This window comes from Haliaeetus albicilla, chromosome 19 (genome assembly GCF_947461875.1).
Source record: "Haliaeetus albicilla chromosome 19, bHalAlb1.1, whole genome shotgun sequence".
Lineage (NCBI taxonomy): Eukaryota > Metazoa > Chordata > Aves > Accipitriformes > Accipitridae > Haliaeetus > Haliaeetus albicilla.
In genome coordinates, this window is record NC_091501.1 from 13,187,479 (window position 1) to 13,201,854 (window position 14,376).

General features: G+C 35.7%; 2 protein-coding genes across 7 annotated transcripts in view; one reads left to right on the forward strand and one right to left on the reverse strand.

The window, feature by feature from the left end:
• The window catches only part of DCP1B (decapping mRNA 1B), a 46,511-nt gene that overhangs the window by 22,960 nt on the left and 9,175 nt on the right, over positions 1 to 14,376 (reverse strand). The gene's annotated exons all lie outside the window — the stretch shown is intronic.
• CACNA1C (calcium voltage-gated channel subunit alpha1 C) overlaps positions 10,515 to 14,376 on the forward strand; it is a 490,677-nt gene continuing 486,815 nt past the window's right edge. For all 5 annotated transcript variants that reach the window (XM_069807710.1, XM_069807711.1, XM_069807713.1 and 2 more), the window contains exon 1: positions 10,515 to 10,922. In XM_069807710.1, coding sequence (XP_069663811.1) covers positions 10,793 to 10,922 — 130 coding nt within the window. In that variant the 5' untranslated portion in view covers positions 10,515 to 10,792. The remainder of the gene's footprint in view (positions 10,923 to 14,376) is intronic.

Sequence of the window (14,376 nt, forward strand, 5' to 3'; positions counted from 1 at the left end):
AGATCTTCCCCTCTATCACTGCAACCTGGTGTAACATCCATGCTCCCTTTACATGACATGGTAGCAAACAGGTAGCCACTGTGTTTCTTCCCCCTTCCTCCTCCTACCATACTGCAGGCAAGAGTTCTCCCTTAATCTTACTAAGAAATGGCAATTCCTAACATATCTTCAAACACAGTAGGGGTTAGATTTTATTCGAAAGGGGTATAAATGGATTGAGTACCTGTTTAAAAACAATTGCAACACTGACCCTGATGATGTAATATTATTATCAGAATCCAAAAGCAATCACTTCTTCAATTCCACAGAACCAAAACTGTGGCATATGTAGTATAAGTTGGCTTTGTTAATGTTTGGAAAGAAAACGAACGTACAGCTGTTTGTAAGACATTCCCCCTCAAATTTTCAGCCATGTGTTGTCTTCTATACAGCTAAAAATGGTTTAGCTGTTTAATACAGCACACTGGTGAAAAGCCTAAAAAACCCCACAAACAAACAGCCATCCTGTAGACATACAATAAATACCTTTTAAAAGATGTACAGTCCTTTTTATGATTAACTTTTGTCAAGTGTGACAATGATTTCTATTATTCACTTAAAAAAAGGCAAGTAACATAATACGCGCCAGTGGTTCTACAAATGTGCAAACATAAGAGCTGACCTGAACCGTACAAATAATCTCCATTTTGTGACATAGATATTAATGTTAAAATATGCATTTAAAGTAGACAATAATATTCTAACACTGCAAACTTTTAGAAAAGTATGTGAACAATACATAAGGTTCCAAACCGCCAACCTATTATGCAAAATCACACATCCTTCTGAAAAAACATTTGAAAACTTGTCCATATTACAAGTAACCCTATATTCTTCAATGCAACAACATAGCAAGCAGACTGAAAACCCCACAGAAGTCAAGTTTGTTTTAATCAAGATTCTCCTTTGTTGTGAAAGAATCTCCAACACAGAAGAGTATTGATGAAACTTTGGCCATCTGGTCCATCCTCTCAATTTTTTTTTTTTTGTCTGCCACAGCTGGTGGCATCACCAATATGCAAGACAGGTTGAGCAGCTTCACCTTTTGGCCAATTCATCAAACATGTCATAGACTATTTATGAATATCTAATAAATTTGAAAGCTGACAGTCCCATGGAAATACTGCAGTGTTTCTGGCCATTAAAAGTTGAAAGACTGGAATCAACAGCAGAAACAAGCTAGTTTACCTCAACTCAGTTCCAAACACAGGTAAACTGTCTGATTACCAGTATAAAAGACCATTTCAGATTTTACAGAACTAGAACTAAGATTTTGAAATACAATTCAAACAAATGCACACCCATTTCAGACCACAAAATAAGGACAATAATTACTGCCTGTTCCACCAGACCAAACCACCACCCAACAATATATCACATCTTAACTAAAGTTTTAAGTCAGGATATTGCAGATCCAGAGACCTTTAGCCTAGATGTCAGTTGAGCTTCAAACTCACCTGCCCACGTACCCACACTTACTTTCTCACCTCAGCTAAATGGTACTTTCAACCCAGACTGGGAAGCACAGCTGCAAGCAAGCTATACCCAAAACCCAACATCCTCTGAGCTTACAGTTCACCCATTCAGTAGTGAAATCTTTCAGAAGTGGACAGTCCTTGCCTTCTTCCTTCCATACTTCTCCCATCTGTCCAGAACAGATGAACACTTCAGAAATACACTGAGAAATAATCAACACTGCCGCTCCATTTGTTGTGGCACAACGTACTCCAAGCTCTTTCATGCATGGGAGAATGATGTACCAGTGAGAAGGCAATAATTTGGTGGAAATCTGAGATAGCAGGTATCCAAAGTACACTAATGTATTGCTCATCACCTGGAGTCACCATGGTGTAAATTCATACTACAGTAGTATATTCTGGTATAATCTACATTTAAGGAAACAAATGTAAATAATAGTAGTAAAAATGTGTACTAGTGGCCATCTTCTTGATGAATGGTGAACACAAAATGGCAAAAAAAAATTTTTTATGTGGATGACAACACATAAAAACCCAGGACCAGCAAAAGAACCTAAGATGATTATGAACTGTAACTGTCAAGCTAGGAACCTGGCACACTCTCCACTAATAAAAGCTAAATATACACATAATACAAATTTCACTACAAGCTTTCTACCAGCATGAAAACACTGCATGTCTTATCAGGATTAAATCTAAACAGATTACTTTTATCCGCCTTCCATCTCTATCAGACTGTTTGACAAAAAGGAAATCCTGATCTAAGTATCATCTGTAGAGCGGTAATTTCACTAAAATGTTCACATGTTAAAAATTAATCATGAAAGAGCAGAGGCACAACTGAATCACTAAACAGCAGATGCACAAAGCAAATTCTTCTACTGCTGCACAAAAGGGGAAGTATTAAATAACTTTTAAGCCCAGCTTCAGCTATAAAGTTATTCAAGACGAGATTATTGTAAAAAACAGAGAAAGAAAAAACAAATCAGTCAAGTATCTTCTGCTAACCAAGTGAGCCAGTTACATGAAAAGCAGCTAACAAAAGCCCAATAAGGAGAGCTGCTCTTATACTGACAAGACGATACACATCTATTCATCCACTTTCAATAATTCTGAAGTCACTTAGCAAAAGAAATGAGATTTAGTAATAAATTGATCACATTAAAGAAAATTTAAAAAAGGCACCAAAGTTATGATGTTGTTAACAAGATTACACAAAACTAGAAGGATATAAAGCAGCTATCAAATCAATACGATACAATTAATATTGAATGGGAATAAGCTAAATTAATTACTTAAATCAACTAATTGAAATTATTAAATATTAAGGGATATCAGTCTTTAGAATTTTTAGAATTTGAAAAAGGTAGGTTACTCATAAATCTAACCAGAAAAATTTTAACAAGATCTGTGAAGCTCCTTTAACATAGCTCAGTGATTGAATTTCAGGAAGTATACTATTTAAGTTTTAAATCACGACTTCAGAGCCAATTCTACAGCTTCCGCCTTACAATTTTCATTTTTTGGCTACGGATTTCTCCCGTCCTCACAAACACTAGAGCACTTGATACTATTTATAAGCAGAAGCTGACAGCTGCTATCTACCAGAATTATAGATGACAATTTCTAACCTCTCAAAATCTGAAACATTTCTTTATTATGATGATGAAGAATTTCTTATCAACTCTCATAATTCATGCTAAGTATCCTATTAAAAAGGAAGGCATTTCTCTAGGATTAGTTATTTTACTCTTCATTTGTCCAGCTTCAACTTCCAGCTATTAGATTTTTGTCTCTTGGACAGACGTTTCCATTATCAAAGTTTTGGTTTCAGTGTACCTGCAACATACTATTTTTAAGCTATTGTTCCACAGACTGCATACAGTATTTAAGTGTGGTAAAAGTAAATACAGAAATATCATAACTACTGACTAGAGGCTTCCCCATACCTAGAAACTGTTTTACACTTGCTGGTATTATAAATAAAGAAAGAAATAAAATGATTCTTCAACTTTCATGTTTTATTCTTGATATCATGCTTCTTAAGGTATTTTATTCCCTACATATGGCCTAGGCTCTTGCTCCTGAATATGTAAATCCACACTTAGCTATATTAAAAAGCAGTTTCTCTATGCATATCTTACAACATAGCTAGACACCTTTATGTTAGTCATCTTTTCTCTTTGCTATCTACCATTCATGTAATATTTGACTATTCAACAAACTATCAATGCTTGCATTTCTTTTTCTAGTACTTTGTGCTCTTCTACTTCAATGCAAATGTGATCCCTTTGTCCATGATACTGTCTTTGCAATTACGATACAAGCATATGATGGTCCTTTCACTTTGCTCAGGCTCAAGTAGCGAAGGAGACTTGCCTGTTGAAGCTCTACATTGCGCTCTGCAGCATAAAGCAAGAGAGGACTGCAACAAAGGATAGAAGAAATAAAAAGCCTGCAGCTAAGGCAGCTGCACGCTATCTTGAAAAGCTAAATTCCATCTCTGACACTGCCCCAGAGATATTATGCAATGATACATAAGTTGTGGAATGTCATCTTGGGTGTCAGTGACTGTACATTTCATTTCCCAGCGTTTGATTTGAGGTCCTAGACCTGGGTGTAAGGTTTTAGTGTACAACCTGCAAAAACACCAGCTACTTATAATCACAATCAAAGTCTGTTAGAAGTGTTTTTGAACATATGAATGATAAATACATTGGAAAAATTAGACCTGAGTAATTTAAAGTCGGACACCCTACATTTGATTGATCTCTGTAATTGTTACTGCTCTGCCCTAGGATCCCAGTTTCTAAAATGGTAAGAATACTTCTAATCTGAGCAAGGTACAACAGTTCAGCTTATCCATGAGTTATCAGCTATTATACTAATTAGTATCACAGAAAACAACAAGAAAAAAAAATTAATAGTTCTGTCCCTAGTGCAGAACTTTAGTGGTATATAACAAAGCAAGAGACCCACATATCAGTAATGAGGAAAAAAACAGAATACTGAATAGCTGCTCTTTACATGAACACCATTCAGACTGTTTGATGACTGAAGCAAAGTCCTTATTGCAAAAGAAGATGAACACATAATTTATAATTCCATAAGTAAAAAAGAGAGATTGCACAAGCAGCCTTAATTTTGGCATTTGCTAGTTTAGGAGCCTTAAAGTTCTTTTAGTTCTTTACAGCCCTAAAGTTATGTCAAACACATTATTTTGCTTAGCTATTTAGGTATTCAAAAACAAAACACTAGAAAAAAATTAAATTTTGTCCTACTATACCATATTGATAGTGATATGGCGCATCACCAGGAGTGGAACTTTCAGGTCTCTTGCTTCTCTACCTTGTGTAAAGCAGCACAATACAAAATATATATAAAAGAAACGCATTTGTTTCTAAATAATGGAAATTCAGCTTAGCCATATCCTGTTATTTCTGGAAGTTTTTAGAGGGGAACCAATGTTTTTATAATGTCACACTCACAAAAATGCCAAGAAACTGAAGCAAGGTAAGAGTTTTTCAAACAACAAAAACCTGTATTTTGATACGAGCTTAACTTAAATTCCTAAAAAGCTGCTGGAAAAAACCAACCTGTCAGATCATCAGACATTGTTCTGTCATTTAAAGGTTGATAAAGCTCCTGATCCACTTACTCGGGGAAACTTTAATAGACAGGGAAAAAGTTGACTTTGTATTTCTATTATTTCAAATGTTTAAAACATTATATATGAACAAGCAGGAAGAAAAGCCAGCTATTAAAGGGAAAAGAATCTTGCTCAGAGACATCTTAATGCAAACTGATGACCACACATGGAGAGTGAAAAACTGTTTTTCAGCGTGACCACTCAAATTCAAGCAAGGAGGGAACTGTTCAAGCAACTTTCTTAAAAAAAAACCACCCCACAATAACAAGAAAATATACAACAACAAAAGCCCCAATAAAATGCAAAAGCCCCTCAAAACCCCTTTCCCCAAAAGCAGATGGTTTGAGAGTGGGCAATGACACTACGGAAGTCAAAAATACATTCCTTACCACCACCTGTCTAATTGCGCCTGGAACTATGCCTTAAAAAACAACACAAGAAACAATTTTTTGTTAATAGGATGGACCCTGAAATATCCCTGCCATCTTCTACCACTCATGGAAGTTGGGTGACGAATTTGCAGACTTCCAGATAGAGACAGTATATATTTCTGATTTCATAAGGCAAAAAAGGGACAACTCGGACATGGCGGATTATTTATTAAATCACCTCTGTGGCTCTAATGTGATAGCCTGACTTCAGCCAGTTTTTAATCAAAATTTATTAGAAATTCTTTATGAAAAAACCATCAATTCTGTAGCAGACATAATAAAAAAGATTGGCTCACTGGAATGCCCCTTAAATAGCCTCAAAGCTAAAGTTGTATTAGTACTGTAGGAAACTTTAAAGCCCATTGATCCATTTATTTCCATAAAGCTCAGCAGATGTAAGAGTCCATCAGCAGGTTCTTTACTTTTTGGAAAAGAGCCCAAAGGCAAACTGAATTTGCAAGATTTCCCTTAAAATCGCATTCTGTTGATGCTACAAGAAATTTTTAGTCACGACACAGGAATAGCATCTATGTTATGATCCATCTGGCTTACTGCATTTATTTTTTTCTCCCCACCACTGGTTTTCCAGTCACATCCCCTGCCATTGCATCATCAGTTCCAAATAATTTTAAAATCATGATGATGCGTGACACTGAAATTAAGGCAGGAAGGCTGTAGATGCCAGACTATCAATTTCTTAAATAACAAGTTGTTCTTAATAAATCCTTTATTGTTCTTATAAGTTGTTCTTAAATAACAAGTGGTTCTCATTACTATTTCACAATGGACTGGAGCTCCACTGCCTTTTGTAATGGAAATGATTAAACAGTCTCACTCAAGGAGTATAAAAGCTAAGTGAAGAGGTATTAAGACAAACAAATGGTGGGTGAAAGTACTGCTCCATTTTTGATATAGAAAAAAAATAGATACTGACTTTAGAAAGGTAAGTGAAGAAGTCTGCAGCAAGGCTAAAAACTAAATCCAAATATCCTGAGTCAACAAAAGCATCCTTCCTGTGAAAAAAATTCCATCAGAGACTGGCTCAGTGGAAAAGAAACATAACTCCTCAATATCTGAAGCTATTACGTGTATTAGCTTAACACTGCTCTATATTCTCTGCTAACTTTCTACAGCAAACCATAAAACATGTCTTCAACGCACTGAAATGAAACCAGGCTCTGATCTACAGGAATCATCTGAACATAACACAAAAATACCATTACAGAAATCTAGGCTAAATACATATCCATAACTTCTATTAGCAGAAAAGCTCACACTAACATAACACTATCACAAGTGCAAGAGGTTAAACTAGAAACCATGCTCTTTTCTTGATTCTGTACACATCACATCATACCTAGTAGCTAAAGCAATGAGAACTCTCCTCAATCAAGGAGGAGACGACAACACTGCCTTTCCAACCTGGAAACATTTGCTTTTATTTTAAAGAACAGGAAGGAGAGCTGCCTCCACCTTCTCAATTTCTGGCCTTTTTATTTCCATCCTGCCTTCCACTAGGTTAAGAAAAGCAGCAGCTTCTGTCATGCTTCTTGTGGAGTATCTGGGCTTCTAGTCCTGTGGGGATAAAGCCTGCTCTACTGTATGTGACATACATGGTTGGTAGAAAACTCATCAGGATTGAACATCATGGTTTTCATTTATAATTTAGTCAAATCTAAGTATATGTTCCCAATGATTTTTAACGCGCATCTGTGAGGTACCTGCCAAAGGTCAAAGTACATCTCTAATTCCAGAGCTATAGGCAAGTTCAAGGTCAAGCTCTTTTCCAAACTCTGCTGATGCCATTTTTCCAGCAAAACAGAAAAGAAGGAAAAAAAGAAGGAAGAATATTTTAACCTCAAATAGGTGTTCAACAGCATGTTATTTTATGGTGTTTTCTCCTGAAACCTTAATTTTTACTACAATCAGTCTGATAGGCTGTCACCCCAAATGGTTTAACTCCCACAAAATTATGAACAACTTCAAAATGGGCTTCATGAGGAAAATAAGCAACCTTAACTATAGATGATGTTTCTAATTCTGACTGTTGCAATTTCATCTCTTATTTCTTCATTGCATACCTTCACATCCTAAATAATGGAAATACATTTGCAGATCTGGACTAAGTTCTTAACGTGCAACAATAAAAGTCTAAGTTGCTTGTATATATGTACTTGTTCTTGTAAAAAGTAACACCTAAGAAATACCATAAGATTAACAGAATTTAAAAAAACACCTTTGTATTTTTCCATTTGTATACTCTGTACATGCCATCATTTTGGAGGCAGGCAATTTCTTCGTTTTTTCCTACACCATCTCTATTTCTGAAACGGTTAGGAAAAGAATAAAAAAATCCACATAGAAATAGGCAAAGGTAAAGCCAGCTAGTCTTCCTGAAATTTCAAATGTTTAGTTCATATTTACAGCATATCTTATGTATTTGCTTTTATTGATTTGCCACAGCATGTTAACATGTTAGATTCAACACATTAAAAAGAAGTTCTCTACTACTCTGTAGCCATTCCTTCTCTTACAGTCAGCTGTTATATTGCCTTCAGTAACATCTGCTTATCTGTAGAGCTGCCGCTGGAAATTTTTAAGTACATACAATTTTTAGCGATACAATACAATTTCACAGGCACAGAAAGGACTTTCAGTGTTCTCACATAATGACAGGCAAACAGTAATGGGTTTACTCCAGCTGAGGGTAGGTTCACGCTGTGCTCACAAGACAAATTTCAGTAGATGGCTGCACCTTGGACCCTTTATCATTCACATATGGCCACTGCACTTTTACATGCCTGAAAACTGAAGGATCATTACACTTAATCTTAAAGTACTAATAAAATTGTTTAAAATATATTAGATGACCTACTTTTTTCTTGTGAAAGTTGTAGTTTAGTAATTTCTTTCATGAAGGTACAAATACCACCTCTTTGCTATTTTCTTTTGATTGCTGTAATTTTTAACATATCCATGTATGTTTTAAAAAAATATTTTAACTATTGAAGTTAGTGTTCAGATTACTACAAACATTAGCAGTTTACTGACTTTTCTTCCTTCTTGCACACAGGCCATTCTCTGTGGGTATATGTACAGAGGGAGAAACAGAATGTACTCCTGAGATCAAGTTTGTCACTGTGAAAATACAATTTAAGCAGTATGCATTTCCTTGTTTTAAACCTGTAATCCAACGGACCCCCCCCCATTTATCAAATTCATTTTATATTAGCAGCTAGACATTTCACAATAGCAGCACTGGGAGGTACCCTGCAATTTTGAATCCCTGAATACAGGATAGAGATACATTTAAATTCAAATAAAAATTTGGAATTCTGAATTGGGTGATTTTCATTACAGCCATTGTATTATTTTCACACAGAAAGTAGAAGTACATATTTCATTTTGCTTCAGAAGTCAGCAGTATTTTACTTGCTCATGCATAATCCTTTAGGAATAAAACATATCAGTAATCATCTTCTGCTTCCTCAGTCTCTCCCTTCTTTCAGCTTTCAACGCTCTCAGTGCAAATTCGAACCTCTACTTTGTTTTCTTTTTGAAAGAGAGATGTACAAAATATTCATGTGAGAGAAACCAGTATAAAAACAGAAGAGATGACAACAACAACAAAAAAGCAGCAAAGCACTGCAGGAAGGCATGATACCTTACATAAAAATCCAATTTTATTTCTCTTCTTTTCTAATTATTATGAAATTTCACGAACCTCTACATTGAGAGATGCTACATATTCCTGTGCAGAGGATTTAACACTGTATGTTGTTAAGCAAATAATACTGAAATTTTACAGAAAGGCAGTTTGTTTGACAGAGACAAAAGAATTGGTGCAGCCCATCAAACTGAAAGTCCATATCCTACCTAAGACAATAACCAGCACTAAACGATTCACAGGAAGAATCTTCCTAGTCCCTTTATGGTTGACTTCTGACCTGAAGCATGTGTCTTACATCACCTACTTTTTTTTTTCCCCCCTGGCTACAAGATCTCTGGTTGTTTTTTATACCTATAAATAATTGATCTGCTCTGCAAAAGGATTACTGAAACAGGCTCCAAAAGACCTAGGAGTCTGCATGTCCAAAATAATGAAGCTAGCAGGTAAAACCCACATTTTTTAAAAAAGATTGATTTTAAGCAATACATTATCATATGAAGACTTTATTAAATTTTATTAAAGCAAGCTCTGCATTACAAAAACAACAGCTGGGCTGCAGCCGCGACCATTAAAGCACAGCAGATAGCAAATATTACACCTAATGCTGTTACTAGTTTGTACGCCAGTTGAGACAAAAAAGCAACACTGCATTTGCAGCCTTACTGGAATTCCACTGGAGCAGTTGCACCGTGTTTCTGTATAGAACACATTCCTTGTCCTTTAAAGGGTATGCTATCTTATACTTGAGAAGGGTTTCTTTCTTTTTTCCTTCCATAATTGAAAAGTATTGTTTACCGCCGATTTAAGGCTTGTTTTGACGAAGAGAGAGCTGATGAGGCACTCAAGAGCTTGTATTAAATCAATACCAGACAGAAGTGAGAAGCTTGTATATGCGCTGTGGGATACACTTGCTCACATATTTATCTTCCATGTTTTAAGAGAAGGTTACAAATATTTTCATATATATACACACACATATAAAAGAGTGCGAGTGAGCAAGATCACATTCCAAGAGAAGTTTTCTGGCTATGTCAGGAGTGAAGTCCACCCCCTACTAGATAAACCTATTTTTTTCAAACACAAGAGGATATTATCAGAGAAGTCCGTGCTGATATACACAAACCAGAGATCGTCATGGCTCGGTGAGGTGATGAGCTGACGGGTGGATGGCGCCCATTATCTTCACTTCTCAATCCAAGTTTTCCTGAAAAACCACAGGGGGAGGAGAAGGCTCCAACTGAGCATAAGGCACAGAGGACAAGAAAAGGATTAGGAGTGAAGAGCAAGGAAAGGAAGGATAATGCAAGAGATATTGCAAAGGTTTAAAAGAGCTAGAAAATAGTTTCTAGATTAAATAACCAAGTTGTCAGTAATTTAAAGTAACGTTCAGGTTTAAACTTCTGTACAAGGCTATTACATAAAATAACTCTGAAGTAAGAAACAATTGACCAAAAGGAATTTACCTCTACTACATATAGAAAATATACTCAAGTTCAGCTGTTTCAACGCTCCTTGGAATTTTAAAATGTTTCAAGCCTTTGTTCGGCAAGCCTATCACCCGCTACCCAGCCACCAGCCAGGGGAACCTGAAATGAAGTATAAGGGGAAGCTGGTGCATGAAACTCAGCTTAACTGCTTCTACATCAAACCTGGAGGTAAGATGACATTACCCAGTTGTGTGCACACAAACTGTACTGGTATCTACCTGCTGGGATAAGTATTCCCTTTCTATTTAAATAGAACAGTGTATGAAAATACACTAATAACTTACAGTAATAGTTGAGGATAATGTACTGTGAAGTCCTGTATGTGTGATCACACTACCACAGGATTTAGATAATTCTGGTAATTCTCAAATCTGTGGAGTTAAGTAGATGGATGGCTTCTCTTGGTAATATATTGTCTTCAGCATCTAATAAACATTGCTTCCACTTTGACAAGAGAGGGGGGAAAAAAAAAAAAAAGGCATGCAAGTATACAGAACAAGAAAGAAGAAGGGCTTCTTTTGTAGACAAAGAGGCTAAGAAGCTTAAAACAGACAAAACCTCGAAATATTAAATGCATGTGCGCGCGTGTGAAGGGACTAATCTGAAAAGGGGGTTACGTGAGAGATTTCTAAAAAGCAACTAGCTCTCTAATATTTTCATTTGCAGAAGAAGTATGTAGGCATTCATGTACATATTTACACTGATCTGGAAACATCTACCATTTTATGCTATACAAGGAGGTGTGTATGAAGTAGTGGGTATACAGGTAGTCACATGAAAATAACTGCTTTAAAAAAAAATTGTCTGTTCCAACTTGAACTCTTGAGCTTTACTGCATCATATGCCTATCTTATCTTGAAAAGATGTCCGGAATTCCCAGTGCTGGCAGTACACTCTCAGCAGTAAACGTCCAGACAAGCCAATATGTTGCTTATAAACTGACATCCATAAATGGGAAACAAAGACTGTGTCTAGCAGATATACACAGTATTATATTCCTTCCATTCTATACTGAAACTCATCCACAACTGCAGGATGCTTGATACATGCTTTTAATTCTACTCCATTTACTTCTCCTAACAATTTGTTTGCCCAGGCAGGGATACAGTTCCACCATACACAAAATAATTACCAGCCATCAAAAAACTACATAGCTTTTGTTATCTTAGCTCCTTAGCCTGTTTCTTCTCACATGACATATAGTTTCTCTGACTTTCGATTGGACTTCATCGTTCCACATAACTGAAAACCTATGTCAGGATTACTGCACTTCTTTCCCTTCCACTTTTTTTTTTTTTACCACCTTCATCACACAGCAGAAACGCATCATTAGAGCAAAAAAGATGACTGCAGACATCAGTTACAGTTCCAAAAAGCCACTTGACAAAAGCAAAGCATTCTAAATTGTTTGCTTTGCTCAAACACTTCCACAACTGGTACCAAATCCTCAGGGTAGGAAGAGTGAGGAAGAAACAACAAAAATATCCTTTTAGGAAAGTCTGAATAGAAATATCTGTGCTGAAATGGGCGGGGTGACAAGGGACATGGGTTTTATGCATCAAAACTTGTACCTTAATCTTAAGGCCTTTACAACTGGCATGGATAATTTCCACTGAAAAACACATCTTGTATTTAAAGGAAAATATGTATAATAAGGCAGCTCTGAAAAAAAATAAATTTAGAAATACTTACTAGTACAAACAATTTTGCTTTAAAAACAACAAACAAAAAGGGGGTATTACAGTTCCTGCTTTGGTTTTTGTGTTTTTTTTATTTGAACCCTAAAAACCTAAATCACAGAACTACATTTACCCTCCACAATAAGCACAAAAAAATTCCAAACACTCTTAAGTAGAATTAACCAATATCTGCTAATCCTGGAATCATATCAACTATTTAGTTTGGTTGGGGCCTCTGCAGGTCATTTAGTCCAACCTTCTGCTCCAAATAGGGCTAGCTTCAGTAAGAAAGTTAGGAAAAGAAATTATGATCAACTACAAGTTACCACAGAAAAGTATATTCTATGGCACTTTTTCAGTCAGTTTATTTTTTTAAAAGTAATTTGCATATATGCATACTTCTTTACAAATTATCCTGTCCCTTTCATTACGTTAAAAATCCATTCCTGCTTCCACAGATTCAAGCAGAGTTTAGTTACAAAGATAGGCCTATCAGGCTGCATACTCTAGAACAGGCAAACCAACTAATCACTGGACAGCAAGATTATGATTCCTGATCTTAAAAATCACCTGCCTTGAGCCAGCACTGCTACATGTCCATCCACAGCCGACTGCAAAATAGCATTTACTTATGCCATCAAGTTACAATAATATTTTTATATCTCAACAGGCAAGTATTAAAGATTTTTAGGCATCCCTGAAAATTAAAATGAAAGACAGAAAGCACAAAAATTTAATATATAAATGTACATATTTTATGTTTTTACTTATAAACATGTAAATCAATATCTATACCATTTCCAAAGGGCAGTTTATTATTTTTCTTGACATTCTGAAGCAATTTTTACCATCTTCTAAGCACATTAAAATCACTAGTAGATTGAAGTATAGACCGCAAAGGGAAGAACTATATGGGAAATGTAGTAGGGAATTAGTAATGCTTTTATATATGCTTTTATAAACTGGTCTAAGAACAGATAATTTCTGAGTACAGGTACAAGGAAGTCAGTAAACTGAGTGGTAGACAACATCTCACATTAAAAAAAAAATTACCATCACTATACATCTGATAAGCAAGTTTCTTCCTGCTCCTATTTATTTGCTTCTCTCAATAAAATTTGCACATAACAAACTATAAAATAGTTAAGTTGGACGCAAACTGTAAAACAGGTTTCAAAAAAAAAAAAACAACCAAAACATGCAATGTGACAAAGCGCATGCTGCGACCTTAATTTTCGGGGTTTAGAATCAACTCTTACTATTTTCAGTATGCATATTTTCCTTTTAAATTTAAAAAAGGAAAATAATATCTATGCTTAACAGTGTTAGCATTCCAATACTCTCAGCAAAACTGAGGTTTCACTTTAAGGTCAGTAACATCTAGAGAAGATAATCGTGACCTCTGCTGCTGTTCTGTCTGGCTGGATGCATGATGAATTTTTATAATGCTGATCAAAGGAGAGAAAGTGGAATAGGAAGGAGGAGTGATTTGTTTATTTCTCCGAGACAAAAATGTCTCCAAGGACAGAGCCTCAGGTAAACCACAAGCATTCATATTCTGAACAAACGGCAGTAGTCTGTCCAGGCAGGCTTTTAAAAAACAAGCTTTAGCCAAATCTGTTTAGCAAACAACAGGCTGAGAAGAACATACCGCTACAGAGGGCAAGGGCCTTCTGCCAAAATTACTTTGAATTTCTATAGTTTGAGCTTTCACTTTTCAAACACTTTTGTTCCAAATTGACAAACATTTTTCAAAGAGCTTTAAACTATAAAAATATTTTCTTCAACAAAATATGCAGGTTCTAGCAGGCCAGAATAACAATTTTGCAATCAAACTTAAACTCAAAAAAATTGTTTTTGAGTTATTCAGCTGTGACAAAAACATTGCTTTTTGCTTAATGATGCGGCTACAGAAAGCCATGTAATATTTCTGAATCAGCAGA